General features: G+C 43.2%; 1 protein-coding gene across 1 annotated transcript; it reads left to right on the forward strand.

Annotated features, from left to right (window-relative positions):
• Window positions 1-238: 238 nt before the first annotated feature.
• Window positions 239-2,790, forward strand: LOC121311245 (zona pellucida sperm-binding protein 1-like). Its single transcript, XM_041243885.1, has 9 exons — window positions 239-301; window positions 506-678; window positions 871-968; window positions 1,160-1,287; window positions 1,423-1,603; window positions 1,850-1,994; window positions 2,117-2,192; window positions 2,315-2,479; window positions 2,636-2,790. The coding sequence occupies exons 3-9, from the start codon at window positions 934-936 to the stop codon at window positions 2,746-2,748; spliced, it is 843 nt and encodes a 280-aa protein (XP_041099819.1). The 5' UTR covers window positions 239-301; window positions 506-678; window positions 871-933; the 3' UTR covers window positions 2,749-2,790.
• Window positions 2,791-14,968: the final 12,178 nt, after the last annotated feature.

A 14,968-nucleotide genomic window follows, 5' to 3' on the forward strand; every position in this document is an offset into this window, starting at 1 on the left:
TTGTTCACTGGACACAAAATACCAGAGTGCTCAAGTCTGGTGTTGCTTGTCTGCCAATGCTGTTGCTGCATCATGTTGCTTTGTATTGAATACAATGTGCCCCTACACAAGATATTAACACCTAAACTACAGGGTCTTCCCTGTACAACCTATAACATTGAAGTTTACTCTCTTGCAGGGTGCAAGATACCAAGAAGTCAGCAGTTGGCTTGTGGTCCACCTAATGCTGATCCACAATGGTGTGTGGCCAATGGATGTTGTGTGGATGCAAGAACTTCCCATTGTTACTATCCTTTGGATGGTATGGCTTGGTTTTACACTTTTGATATAGCACTGCTCATCTAATGAGCTATCCAGAGTAACTTTGAACAGCTTGTATAGGAAAACTTTGAGGGTGGAGGAGATAATTGACCTGATTTCCACCCTTACTGTACAGGGGACTGGTCCTTCAGGTAAATGGTTTCATTATTTTGCATTAATGGTTTCTTTGCTTCCTGCTTTTCAGCGTGCACTGCAGATGGGCATTTTGTATTCTCCGTATACCGCACCTCAACCAAGCCAGAAATTGATCCGAGCAGTCTAGTAATTGCAGGAAACCATTCATGTGTCCCTGTAATCTGCACTCCAGACTTTGCGGTCTTCAAATTTCCTGTGACTGGCTGTGGGACACGTGTCTTTGTAAGTTCACTCCTCCTGGGGTTTGGGTTAGTACTAGGACTTCTAGGCTGCAATGCTTTTTACAGCCATATGTTTAAGGGGGGTGTTGGGGTGCTAATCTACTGGAATGCCACTGGTTTTGGGCTGGCCAGGTTGATTACAATCCTCAACTGCTTCAGTGTTCTCACTTTGTAATCATTTTTTTTTCTGTAGACTGTGGCGGAGACTACAATCTATCTTGCTGAAGTTCGTGGTTTGGTTCGGGGGATCCAGCAGATGTATGGACAAATTACCAGAGATGGCCCTTATCGGTAATTTCTTCTACATGCGCTTGGAACAGGCAGCTGCTTAACCCTCTTTCAGCATACTTTGCTGGTTGTAGTGGGTGGGGACCCCATGATCGGAGTTAAAGCCTTTATGGTTTTGTCATTGACTGGAATATCTGTGCCAACTGGTAACTAAATGGATTCTTTGTCTTCACTGTCTCCTCTCTGCACTACAGTTTCCATGTGGAATGTCGCTATTCTAAAGGAAACTTGGCCAGCATGGGTTACTTGGTGGTGAACCCATCGCCTCCATCAGCAGCCTTGGCTTTTGGCTGGCTTGGGGTTAGGTTAAGGATTGCCACAGGTAATTGAACATGATGCGTAACTTCTCCCATTTGGTCTGGTTTGGCATCATGTCTGGTAATGACTGCTAGATTTGACTGGCTCAATTTCCTCTTTCAATGGCTGGTGTGTTACCAATGATGCACCTCTCTTGCAGATGCCAGCTACACCAGCTTCTACCCACAGTCCCATCTGCCCCTGAGCGTCTTGCTTGGAAGCAAGGTGTATCTGGAAGTGCAGCTTGTGAACCCTCCTAACCCCAGTGTAGTTCTGCTGGTCCACTACTGCATCGCCTATCCCCGGTCCTCTCAAGCTGCCTGGGTGATCATCTATGAAGGGTGAGTATCCTGATTTGTCTCCCTTTGTCTGGACAAAAGCAACATGCCAGGGATTTGTCCAGCAGCAACTGCCAGATGTGACCATTAACCAGTTCAGCAACTGGTTAGGTGACTGGCTGCAAACATCTAAATTAAATCTTTGCAAGCTAGACTGTTGCAGCTGCTAGCATTACAATATGGCTACCATGCACTTCAAGCCTCCTAGTTGGCAGCTGTAGGACTCCCTTCTGAATTTCTCCCCCACAGTTGTCCAAACATCCTGGATTACAGCAGTGCTGCTGGCCTCCATGTCAAATACAATAACATGCCTGTATCCAAGCACACTCGACGCTTTGAAATAGAAATCTTCCAGTTCCTGGACTACAAGACCAAGCAGCGTTTGGATGAGGAAGTGAGTTTAATAGTGGTCCAATTGTATAGACTCAAGCTTGCTTCCAAATGCCTAGTCATAAATGGTATATTAGACCAAAGCAGATCTACAGCTGCTCCTAACTCCATTTACTTTCTTTTTAGATCTATTTCATGTGTTCAACCGAAGTGTGTTCCCCGGAACGTCGTGTTTGCAATGAAGGATGCTTTGATGGAAGAGGTATGGTCCTGAAAAGCACTATTTGGACTTGGTTTCTGAGAAGGAGTCCCCCCTGAAGTATTTAAGTCCTGCTCCCTTGGTTAAATTTTGGGCACTTGATATTGATTTTTCTCCTTCCACAGAGATGCCTGTTCCCACATCAAGATCTGCTGGAGGGCGCTGTGCAGGAAAGCCCTGTCCTGGGAAATCAAACGTAGACAAGCGAGCTGCTCCTGGTCATGCTGGCTTCATTGCTGTCAGCGAAGGAACCTTCACTTTGGATGAGATTGTGCCCCATGAACAAACGGGCAAGTGATTTGAGATCTTCTGCATTGAAGCAGTACTAGCCTTTTTCATGTGGTGTTGCTCAGTTCTGGCCCTGGGCCAAAGCCAGAACTGAAGCTTCATTGTATTCCTCCCTTGCTCACAGTTGCTTTGCCACTAACTTTTGCTTCCTCTTGCAGAGAAGCACTGGACGCACTTCCATGGTCTCCTGTGGCTGCTTGGTTTGCTGGTCCTGGTATCTGTTATAATGCTCTTCCTCAAATGGATTGGCTTGCAAATTGTCAGGTCCTAGAGAAGCAGTCTCTAACTTGAATAAACCTTTATCTTGTGTTAATTCTGTAGTGGTTTGTGGGTTTTCTTAATTTCAATTCCTCCACCAAATAGAGGGGGGTCACATATCTAAGTAGGATTAGAGATGCCGATTTATCCAACATGTTGGATTTGCTGTTTGCAGTAAACTGAGGTTTAATACCCTGAAGTGACAGCTGCATTGTTTTTTGAGCACTCGAGACCTCTTCTGCTGGTGCCAGTAAAGGCGCTGGTACATTGCCATTTGCTGTGCAATTCAGTAGTGCCCTAAGGGTTCACTTGTGTTTATCCAAATACTACATTACCTAGGCTGCAATTGATGTATATTGCATCTAACATGGCGTAGCAGCCGTGACCAAGGGCCAATAAACTGCTGTGCAGTATATGTAGAGATTTTGCTTTAATAGGGCCATTGTGGTGCTGGACAATGGCAACTGTAGCTGCTGCTACTTCTGGGCTGTCCCTGCTGTGGGACAGGGCTTTGGATTGAGGGCAGACAGAAGTCCTCTGACACTCTCTTGCAGGATTCTATTTATACACAAGTATAACACCTTTGCATGCCACTGTTTGTTTGGAAGTGGGTGGGGGGGGGAGGGATTGATATACAATGTGATCTTGCGTGGGCATATTCAGGTGGAATACATGTGGCACTGGTGTTTTGTCATCTGTCTTGGCTGTTTCTGAGATTCATATGAAACAATGACATGACTGTTTCTGGCCACTTCATATACCAGTCTTTTCCACAAGTACTAAAATTACTCCAGTGAGAAGCCTATAAACAAGATGGTAGCATACACTAATGTGGTACACTCCAGTATGTGACACCAAATGGCTTGGAGAGGGACAAAGCTTACCTTAACAAGGAGCGCAATTTGATTTGTGCTTTTTAAATGGGGTGCTAAATTCTTGAATTGGGTCAAGACAAACCTGTTGGTCAGTACATGATTGTTTGGTTTCTAAGACCCCCTACCCAAAAGGAACAGACTTGACTGGAATGTCATCTGGTAAAAGCATTAGTGCAAAGTGCAGGGTCAGTTTAATAGTATGTGAGCACAGGGTTGCACAAATTGGTTCATGTGCTGGGATTCGAGTGAATAATTGAATCCCGCACAACCATATGTGTGTATTTGGGTTTGCTGACAAAGGGGTTAAACAGTAGTTTGGAAGGGTCCAAAAAACAGGAGTCCCAGCAAATAAGGGAGAGTTGACAGGTCTGGTATAAACCTATAAATTAAGCCTCTCTGTGACCAGAGCCGGAATTATTCTTGGTGATAAATCACTCTCCTGACGTGTGAGGGTGCTGTTTAAAGGGAACAGAGAGCCCTGGACTGGATGACCAGGCAATTGATTCCCGGGGTTAGAAGGAAGTTATCTAGAAAGGGGGCGGGGGTTAGAGGGGGTGGGCTACAATATACTAAATCCTGGACCTGGAAGGGGTAAGATTGGAGAGGTGGGTGCACTAGTTAACCAAGGGGTCATGATTGACAATACAAAAGGGGGCATAGAGAAGTGATTTGTTCCTTGTTATGGTTAAGCTGAACCGGAAGGAAACGTGTTTGTTTTGTCGTTTAGATATACTGTTATTTCAGGAGCTAACACAATCTGGAGCTGTCAGAGGCCAGCACAAACCTGGACTACACTGCACTTTTGTTTTACAAATAACTGTATTCACACAACAAGCACTTTAGCACTCACTGTGGAGACTTGTGTTTTGCATTATGTGTGGGTGTGCAAGATCGGGACTATTTCGGGAACAACCTGTGGATTAAAACGGTGCAATAAACGGCGCTGTATTGCCTGCTTCTCATTCTCTGACTTTGGATTATAAAAATAAATAACATTGCACCTGGATTACCTTTGTCTGTATGTTCATTTATCAATGCTACATTCCTGCACACTGTTAACTACTTAAATAAGGTGGGCACATTTATTTAAAATAAATAAATCTTTAGATATATTTTTGTACTTTTTATTTTTTCAAATGTGCCTCTGCTGCCTCAATGTACTCTACGCCCCTGATATTGACAAGGAAACAGTGCGGTCCAGTGGTTCAAATCCCACATCTGCCAGTGACCGACTCACTGTGACTCTGAGCAAGTCACTTAACCTTGTAATAAATGTATTGGCATATTCACACTTTCTTTGTCTTCTGAGGCATTTATGTGCTGAAATGATGATTCCTTTTTGAGATGCAACTGCCATGTGTTTGGTCAATAGGGTGTGCTACTTTACATCTATCCAAGTGTTTTATAATTTTGTTTAATGTACTACCGTATTGTGTGTGTACCATTCACAAACCAGTACACAACCCACATGTAATTCTAATAACACAATTGTAATCTAGAATACGATGGATTCAGCCCGAGAAGCCGACAAAATGTGTTGTATATCGCATACTTGGAGTGCCCAATTATTTGACACTTCTTTATTCTGCATTTTGTGATGTCCAATTACAGTAAGTTTCCTCATTGCAGCACTTCTGAAGGTCAGTGATTTACTCCTATCTGTCAACCAAACCAATTCCCTTTTCACTTCCTGGAGCTTAAGAACGGGTGTCAGCAAGTTATTGGCCCCTGGTGGACAAAGAGTCCCCTTGAGCACCTGACCAGTAGGGTCCATTGTGGGTGAGGAGAAACTGACCCTGATCATTGTGCCTCCAGGCCCACAGGAGGGCCAGAGTTAATGCAACATTTCATAAACCACTTACGTTCCGACGAGGGGAGGAGTACTAGCACTTGCTCCCCAGGTTGGAAAGTCCTGATGCAAGCATTTTTATTATATTGTTGCTCCCGAGTATGCTGCGTTGCCTCCAGCTTTATCTTCTCAAAATGACCGACCGACCGACCAACTCCAGGCACATGCTTTACTATAGTCTCTGCTCGGCTTTGGTTTGCTTCCCTACCTTCCTTTATGAATCGAATACCCCAGGGTTGTCTCCCACAGGAGCTCAAAGGGTGAAAAGCCTGTTGATGCCTGTGGTACGTCTCAGATAGCAAAGAGAAGATAAGGAAGAATTTGACCCATTCTTTGTTTCCTTTGTTTTAGTCTTATCAAACTGTTCCACAAGCTCATCACATTGTGGATCACAAACCGATACCCGATGGAACATATTTTGAGGGACCCCCAAAGTTGTTGAATGCATTGGGACATAAAGGCTGTCCCCTGATCAATCAGAATCTCCCTATGTATACCTACATGAGAAAATAAAATCCCGGAAATAAAATCTTGCCAAGATTCTCTCCTCCATCTTTTTCACGCCCGAGAAAATGGAACATCATTGGCTAGCCTGAGAACCTCGCTACGAAAAGGCTGAGGAACAAGACAAATCCTCACATTTCCTAAGGTGGATGCAGGGATTAAGCAGGTCAGATTGCAAGGGGAAAACAAAAGGCAAAAGAAAAAAGGAAAATAAAACACAGTAATAAAACTACAAACAAAAGGTGCTGCTTATGCAGCGTTCTCCCACCACCACTAAACCGCTCAGCTCGGGTCTCCAAGCTAGGCTCTCTTATTCCATCACTCCACGCTGGCTTTGCCAGGTTTCCCCCAGCTAACTACACATGTCCCCTCGAGTACGTAACAATTATTTTTGTTTTATTTAATAGCCGCTGTCTTCCGCAGCCGTGCTTGCTTGTCCCGGTCTCTCGCTCCAGCTGCTGACCATCTTGCCTTGGGTTATTTACCTCGCTTCCAAACCCAGAGTCACTGGGTTTTCCCTGTAATCGCAAGTCCAAATGAATAACAGAGCATAGTTCTGATAGGTCGAGCAACCCACCCCCTGTAATCGCGGTATTAATTTGTCTGGAGCTCAGTACACATAAATCGCAGTACATTAAATGAAAACTCAGCATTTCCAGTTATTTATATTTTTGTAATCATTCACTTTGTAAAATGATTTATTTTTTACGTGCTTTTTACATTGATTATGCAACATGTTTATGGATTTAAAAATGATGAATCAAATTAATTAGTTGAGCAGCATTTCTGAATAGTTTGTTTTGTTCATGCTAACCCCCCACTCACAAAGCAAGGCCTCATGTTTGTAGCTGGCAGCTACATTAATTTTCCTACTATAAGAATGTTACATGGAAAGGGATGTACGGTCTTGTTTTGCAGGTTGGATCATAACCAATTGAAGGTTATTCTGTTTAGTATTAGGGGCTATTGCAATATTTCTTTCTTTCTTGCTTTCTTTGCATTTGGAAACATTGACTAGCTTTTTGGGAGCTTCACAATTTGACTATTTCTGATGACGTATCCGTATATTTGTTATATGTTGCGCACTTAAAATGTAGTACCGAAATAATGTTAGGCTAATTAAAAAGATGTATGTGTACAGGTAGCCTGTCTAGGCTATACAATATTATTGACAATAATGTTAAGTACAGTATATAGGACTTATAGGTTGGGGCAAAGCACACCTTTAAAACATATAAGTGCTAGTGGTCTAGGACTGGAACACGGCCATTAATCCCAGACTTTGGCAAAGTTTCACAATCATGTACAGTAAACTGTGTGCTTGTCAGTTAACTTTACCACACTCGGTCTTAATGGTTTGAGATCTGCCAATTGGAGTGTCATGACACATGTTAATCACTAGTTTATACTGAGCATAATTAGTACATAATATTCCCCATGCACTGTCCAATTATAAAACTGCAGTTAACAAACATCTTAAATGTACTTTAATTATTACAATGTATTCTTACCACTAAAAACTGTGAATTAGGTTTGAGAATGTTGAGTCTTCTGCTCAGTTTCATTCAGCTCCAAGTCACAATTGGACTTTAACACCACTGTGAAGGAGAGCAGGACTGTGCCACTGTTGCGGTATGATGTTTAAAATAGATTAACTTTGGTCTCCAATTAATAAATCTTACCCGCTATTCTTTACCACCAATCCCTGACCCACAACAACTTTGGGAACATTTGGAGCAAACTGCAGAACCTTAAGACAGTGTAACCCTTTTCTCTTGTATATTATTTCACACACAGAGCTGACAGCAGCTGGTTGCAGCTAGATACACTTTATTCCCCCATGGCTCATAGAAGACTGTAGGGAATGAGTCTAAACCCGTGTCTGCTGAATATCTTAGTAAGTCAAGTCACTGATACAGTTTCCCATTTAATGAGTCAAAAAATCACCATCCTGAAAACAGCTACAGTGACAGCATACATAGCCTTTCATACTGAACTTAGCACTGGATTACACCTGTGAGTAAGCTGCGGGAAACTGAGAAAAGTATATTTTCCACATCAAAAAGACACAATTCACTGTACAAGTCTACTATTGTCAGGCAGGGAAATAACAGACAATTGGTTGTTGTATTTCTAAAAGTACAGGGTCAGTTTGCAGTGGTTATTGGTAGTAAACTTAGCAGAGACGTACAGGATTCCAACTGCAAGACAAATGCCTTGTGGTGATGAAAAGCATTTGTGCTACACAATCCTGGTGTCTGTCCAACCAATGCACAGCACTTCAAAAAGAGTCAGTTACTGTACCTGGAATCTCGACATCAAGCAGGGATAGCACTTTTCACTAGGAAAATAGGTATCCAGCAGAGGGCGTCAGAGAACTAAACATTGGCCACAGCAAATGTTATAAGATTATGGATTCATTCAATTCATTTTCCATATTAATTAAAAAAAAGGAAAAAAAAAACACGCAGTGTAATTTTACTAAGCAACCTGGACAGTACCACTCCAAGTGGAACTTAATATATGAATAACAGAGGTTTTTTTTTTTATTATTATTATTATTATTTTTAATATTTGACATCTTTCATAAATGCTGTAGTAGACAAATTGGATTCTGCTGTATGTCACTCGAGTTTCTATTGTTACCCTTGTTCAGTCAGAAAACTCATGCGATAGATTTATTAAAACATAGACGAGGCAACACTGCTACATTATACATATTTTACATGACATTCGTTGGCCTTTCTTTGGTCTCGCCTTTCGAGGTACCCCTGCCTATACATTAGCTTGCAGATAAGTGGAGAGGCTGACCGTAGGGAAGTCATGGGCGGACGGGAAGGATAGCTGCCCTCCCCGTTAGACGAAGCCAAAAAGCAGGTGGAGGCTGGGGAGGGGGAGGTAAATTCTGCCGCACAGAGGGGATATAATGGGTTGAGCTAAGATATACATCCTTTACTTACAGATTTCACGTATTGTTTAGTGATGGACACATAAGATACTAGCAAACCCATTGACGATTTGATCTGGTATTGGAAGCGCCTAAAATATGCTTGATATTTACATGATCTGATCAAAGGTTAAAGGGAGTTCCCTGCCAGAGCCGTCGCTTTGCTTAATGAATGGAATGTTTCGTACACTTGTAGCTATTATTTTGTCATTTGGATGATTTGTCGTCATTATCTTTAAGTTTAACCCTTAAATAATGTATCAATTGACTCCAACTAGATTCATTTGATAAACAGCTTATTTCATGATTTATATTATTTTCACAAAGTCAGGTAAGTGAGTAACATAAGAGACCTCCGAGGACAGCAATGCTAAAAATCCTATAGCGTGACACTGCAGACTCTCCATCCAGAGATGTTTATTGAACTCCCCACGGAACTTCACATCAAACACCCCAACAAAGAAGAGGTACACCCCCATCAAACAGTCAGCACCAGTTTTAAGAACGCAGAAGTTTATGGTATTGCCTAAACCTGTTGGAAGTTCCAGCAACATAAAAAATTATCGAAACATTCAGTAACTGCTGGTTTGCTGGGCACCAGCATTAGGGCATACACTACATTGACCAGAGACACAATTCACTTTTAAGGTTTGAAAACATTTTGAGGAATAACAAGGTCATACACGGAGCAAACGTGAAGCAATATTTATTTGTAGGCCATTTTATTTCAAATTAAAATGAATGTTGCCTGCTTTTGCTCTGCTCACTGCATGCACAAATATTTCTCTTAAGTAAACAGTTGACTTTTTCCCCAGAAAAAAAAGTGATATACCAGTAATGTTTTAGCTTTTGTGAAAATGGGCTGTCCCTCATTTGACAGATTATTTATTTATTACCCAAATTCCATCCCTGACATGTCTTCTCTTGCAGATCAGTTTCAGTCACAATGGAAAGGGCCCTTCTCGCAGACTTCAACAGATGGTTTATAGACAGCACTTGTTAGCAGGTGCTTCTGTAATCCAACACAGCCCATATTACTGATTTTTCAAGTCTCACAAGATAACTCTACGCGAAACTCTGGAGAATAGACTTTCCATTAAAAATTTCTCAGAGGACAGTAATCCCGCTTAACCTATGATGGCTGTACACTCTAGTGACAGAGTAAGGCAGGTGTTTATAATTCTGTTCAACCTCTTTTGTCACTGTGCAATTGCTATTTCCTTTCAAACCAAGAGTCACGGGAGAGTGGTGACGTTGTAAGAGAGTGAGTACACAGCTGCAGCCTAAGTGTACTAATTGACTAGCAAGTAGAGAAGACATGGGAATTCACAGCTTCTAGGTCACAGGCAGAGGTCTCAGTATGGACTCCACTAGGTGGGTTGGAGGGCAGGCTAGTCGGGGCGGTGGTGAAGGTGGTCCCATTGCCTCCTACTGTAGCCATGGCCACGCTGGCAGCGGTGCAGGGCACCCTGGCAGTAACAATGCTGGTAGTGGCAATGCTGGCAGCGGTGCGGGCCACTATGGAGGAACAGCATTCTAGCAGTGATCGTACTGGTCTCTCTTGATCCTTGAAGGGGGCAGCACACCGTTTAATGCCCGAGTCCTCCACAGGCGAGGCACCATTCCTGGTCATCGAGGTAGTTGGGGAGGGCTTGCAGCCCACCCCTGTAGAAGTCAGAGATGCCGGTCTCCAGCTTCAGGGCTGACGGCACTGAGCACGGGCTGTGGGGATGCTGGGCACTCTAGTAGCGGCAAGACAGTCAGCTGTTTTTCCTGCTCTTGGAGGAGGCAATTGACCACAAAGTGCCCTGACTCCCCGCAGGCGAGACACCAACCCGAGGCCTTGAGAGCAATGAGGAAGACATCTAAAGCCACTCTCCCACAGCACTGGGAAGGATGGGGAATCCACCTTTGGCGTTTGGAGAGCCTCCAGGCAGAGACATTCCTCACATAACCACCTCCTGCCCAAAGTAGGCCTCCGTGAAGAGGAGGTCTGCCCATGGGCACTCCCCATAAATATACCCTGCTGCTCATCCACGCTTCCTTTTCCATTTTTTTTTTTAATTTAATAAACCTGCAGTTCTTGTCCGAGTCTCCAGGGGTGCTATCTCGCTTCAGACACCAAGTGTGACAGGTATAGCATCACGGCCCAAGTTGCTATTGAGAGGAAGAGAGACTCAGAAGGAAGAAGCCGAGGTTAAGCACTAATGCACATCTATATTTAAAGAACAGACACATCAAAACACATTAACAAATAAACAGGTGCTGTGGCTAAAACAAAAGGTCTACAAAAACGAACATACAGGACAACACAGGACAGGACAGGACAGCACAGCACAGCATAGCACAGCAACACGGTCCTTCACCTTTTTATCACCAGCATTGGCTCCAACATAAATAACTGTGATTACCCTTTTTTATACACCGGTGACTAAAGCCTAACTAATCATCACTTACTCAACTCACGGCTCCAGCCACATTGCCATGCAGGTAGGAATTTTTTTTTTTTTTTTTTTTTGTTCCTGGGTAGTAAGTGTTATTTCCTAATTGCTTATGCCTCAAAAGTATAGAAAATGGCTATTATTCCCCACAAACTTTGCTTTTGCGACCAGGACAGTGATATTTTGAAATTTACCTATTTTCCAGAACATTCCAGATAGATTCAGTGCTGAGTAAACTTGGAGTAACTTCTAGAAATTTCTAGAACTTTCCAGTAATATAAATTGTAGTATAAATACAGGGGCCTTAAGCCCACCTGTTCAGTTTAGTTCCAGCTGCCTAAGTGGATACATATCTGCATTTTTCTGAGATGGCATCAAGAGGCTGCAAGCATCCGGCAGACGCATTTTGCTATGTCTGCGGCCAATTTATCAAGACAAGAGCGAAAAAGTACTCCGTGGAAGCATCTGCTAAGATGTGTGAGGCCTACAAGGCATATTTCGGCATGCCTGTCGGGGATCAAGACAAACCCTGGGCACCTCATTTCACCTGCGAGCACTGCAAAAAAATCTCTGGAAGGTAAGATGGACAATTGTTGCTCGGAATTTTATGTTATAAAATTTGTTAATTTTTAAAATTGTAAAAGTTTTTAATTTTAAAATGTTTTACAATTTTCAATGTTATTGAAAAAATATATCATATATGAAAAATGTTGCGAGAATCTCTTACACATTAGTCATGGGTGAAATAAATGTATTTTTGTAGGATGGTACAGAGGGGAAAAGAGAGCCATGAAGTTCGCTATCCCAAGAATTTGGCGGGAACCCACTGACCACTCAAGCAACTGCTACTTCTGCATGGTGGACCCTTCCAAACGTCGGACTGGCAAGAATGCACCTGCTATCACGTATCCGGACCTTCCTTCATCCATCGCCCCGGTGCCACACTGCCATGAGCTCCCCGTACCCACTCCTCCGGAGAGAGAGCAGCCGTCTTTAGAAGAGAGCAGCAAGTCAGAGAGCGAGGAAGACGTTGTAGATCCAGATGACAATTTCAGAGGTGGAGCTGAGGAGAGAAACCCATACTACCCCAACCAAAAAGACCTCAACGACTTGATTAGAGATCTTGGTCTCACCAAGTCCAATGCCGAGCTTTTGACATCTAGGCTCAAGCAGTGGAACTTGTTGGATGAAAGTGTGCAAGTCGCAGATCAGAGGAAGCGTCACCAACCTTTTTCCAGCTTCTTCACCCGTCAAGATGGGCTCTGCTTCTGCCACAATGTGACCAGTCTGTTCGAGGCAATCGGAATCGCCTGTAACCAGAATGAGTGGCGCCTCTTCATTGACAGCTCATCCAGGAGCCTCAAAGCCGTGCTGCTCCATAATGGTAACAAGTACCCGTCTCTTCCCCTGGCTCACTCGGTGCACCTCAAAGAGGATTACAACAGCATCAAGACCTTGCTGGACGCCTTGAAGTATGATGAGTATGGCTGGGAGGTCATAGGAGACTTCAAAATGGTGGCATTCCTGATGGGTCTCCAAGGTGGTTTTACCAAGTTTCCCTGCTATCTTTGCCTTTGGGACAGCAGGGACACCAAGGCGCACTACCACAGGCAGGACTGGCCACAGCGGACCGAGTTCTCTGTGGGGAGGAACAACGTCAAGTGGGAGCCACTGGTGGACCCCCGGAAGGTGCTGATGCCACCACTGCACATCAAATTGGGCCTTATGAAACAATTTGTCAGAGCTCTAGATAAGGAGTTTGTGGGGAATAATAGCCATTTTCTATACTTTTGAGGCATAAGCAATTAGGAAATAACACTTACTACCCAGGAACAAAAATTGTGTTACATAGTGATATCACCACCCATGAAGTTATTGTTCCTGGATGATAAAACAAACAAAAAATACAGTGAAATAGGATAAAGAGACCTGAGTACAGTTTCAATAAGACTTATTTCCTAATATAAAGATACATGATTCCTTTAAGTCTGAAACTGGAGAATGTACAGTAAGATAAAACTGGCACTTTAGCAAGGTCATTTTAGATTATGTGCAAAGTAACCAGCAGCTCTCATGCAATTTGCACATCTGCAAGTTCATATCAGAAATAACTGGACTGAAACACATACTGTGGTGGATTTTACATTAACAGACGTTAAACTGCGGCACTATTGATTCCAAGTTGGTAAAAAGAGACAAAATGAGTCAGAATGTACTCAAATTTGGTTTGGGTTTTTCAATATTACCAATGGCTATTGCTAAATATGCAATATTTATACATCCACGCATGCATATGTGTGGTTTAATTACCATTATATATCGTAAGTAACCCATATTTTGCTGTAAAGGTTATGTATTTAATCACACAGATCAATGTAATGTAAAGCATTATTCAAATGCTGGCGGCACAGTAGACTGTACAGATCAGTGCTAAACGGTACATTTCTAAAAGGATAGTGGAAAACCTTTAAGCCACTAATGTACAGTACCGTATAACTGGAAATTATCGCTGGTATTAAATTTGCAGATTTGCTACCTTGGTAGAGTTTGACGGTTTTTGAATTTGCATTTATCACTAGCAAGTTCACAAGTTTTGTATTCTACTTTTTAATTAAAAAACATTCAAATACATGTTTACTTAACGAAATGTGTCTGCTAAGGCAGTATCTCATTTACAGTAACTACCTTTAGCATCTACAGTGTCACTGCAGCAACTTGGAGAACAACAAGGAAGGCCTTCTAAAAATGAGTTACATGTTTACTTAATGAAATGTTAAGATATCAGTAATTGAAAAGGATTACTAACTGCTAACTTCAGTATCTCATTTACAGTAAACATAACACAGTATCACAGTTTAGTATTGCATCTACAATGTCACTGCAGCAACAAACGCCAGAACAACAAGGAAGGCCTGAGCACTGACCTAATAGGGGAGTTAGGTCAGGCATCAGGGAGGTCGCTGGTGGCGATGGTGGCCACTTGCCGGCATTTGTCAAAAGCACACGCAGAGGCGCACACAAAACAGGTCATAGATCATGTGGCGAAGTTAGAGCTCTCAATATATCAACAGCAGAGCAACTTTGTACCGTCTCAGTCCACAGTGATCCTGGGGATCAAACTGAACTCTGTGAGCATGCTTGCCTCACTGTCGGAAAACAGGATTCGGTCGTTGGAGACCACACTCTCCCTATTCAGAGAGGACGCCCTCCTACAGGTTAAACTATATCAAAGGTTGTTGGGGCTGATGGCAGCCGCCTTGAGAATCCTTCCAATAGGGCTGCTGAGAATGCACCCGCTTCAAGTCTGGGTGAATACGCTCAAGGTGCACCCGGTCCGAGATAGGTACAGTCTGGTGCGAGTGTCCAGACAATGCCGGAAGACACTGGAGTGGTGGCTCCGTCCCGGCAATCTGCGCCTCGGATCTCCCCTCGGATCCCCTCACAGAAGGGAAGTGGTCACTACAGACGCCTCCAGCCTGGGCTGGGGAGCGGTCTGGAATGGGAGAGGAATAGGAGGTCAGTGCAAGCGCACATAAATGCACAAGAGCTGCAAGCAGTGAGCCTGGCGTTATCACATTTTCACCAGCAATTAGCACACAAACATGTGCTGGTCCAGA

This window comes from Polyodon spathula, unplaced genomic scaffold (assembly GCF_017654505.1).
Source record: "Polyodon spathula isolate WHYD16114869_AA unplaced genomic scaffold, ASM1765450v1 scaffolds_3026, whole genome shotgun sequence".
NCBI classification, from domain to species: domain Eukaryota; kingdom Metazoa; phylum Chordata; class Actinopteri; order Acipenseriformes; family Polyodontidae; genus Polyodon; species Polyodon spathula.

Bases quoted from the DNA above. Each gene is read 5' to 3' on its own strand.
- LOC121311245 (XM_041243885.1), top strand. From the start codon at position 934: ATGTATGGACAAATTACCAGAGATGGCCCTTATCG. The intron at 1,604-1,849 runs GTGAGTATCCTG...TCTCCCCCACAG, and splicing joins TGGGTGATCATCTATGAAGG to TTGTCCAAACATCCTGGATT. The intron at 1,995-2,116 runs GTGAGTTTAATA...CTTTCTTTTTAG, and splicing joins AGCAGCGTTTGGATGAGGAA to ATCTATTTCATGTGTTCAAC.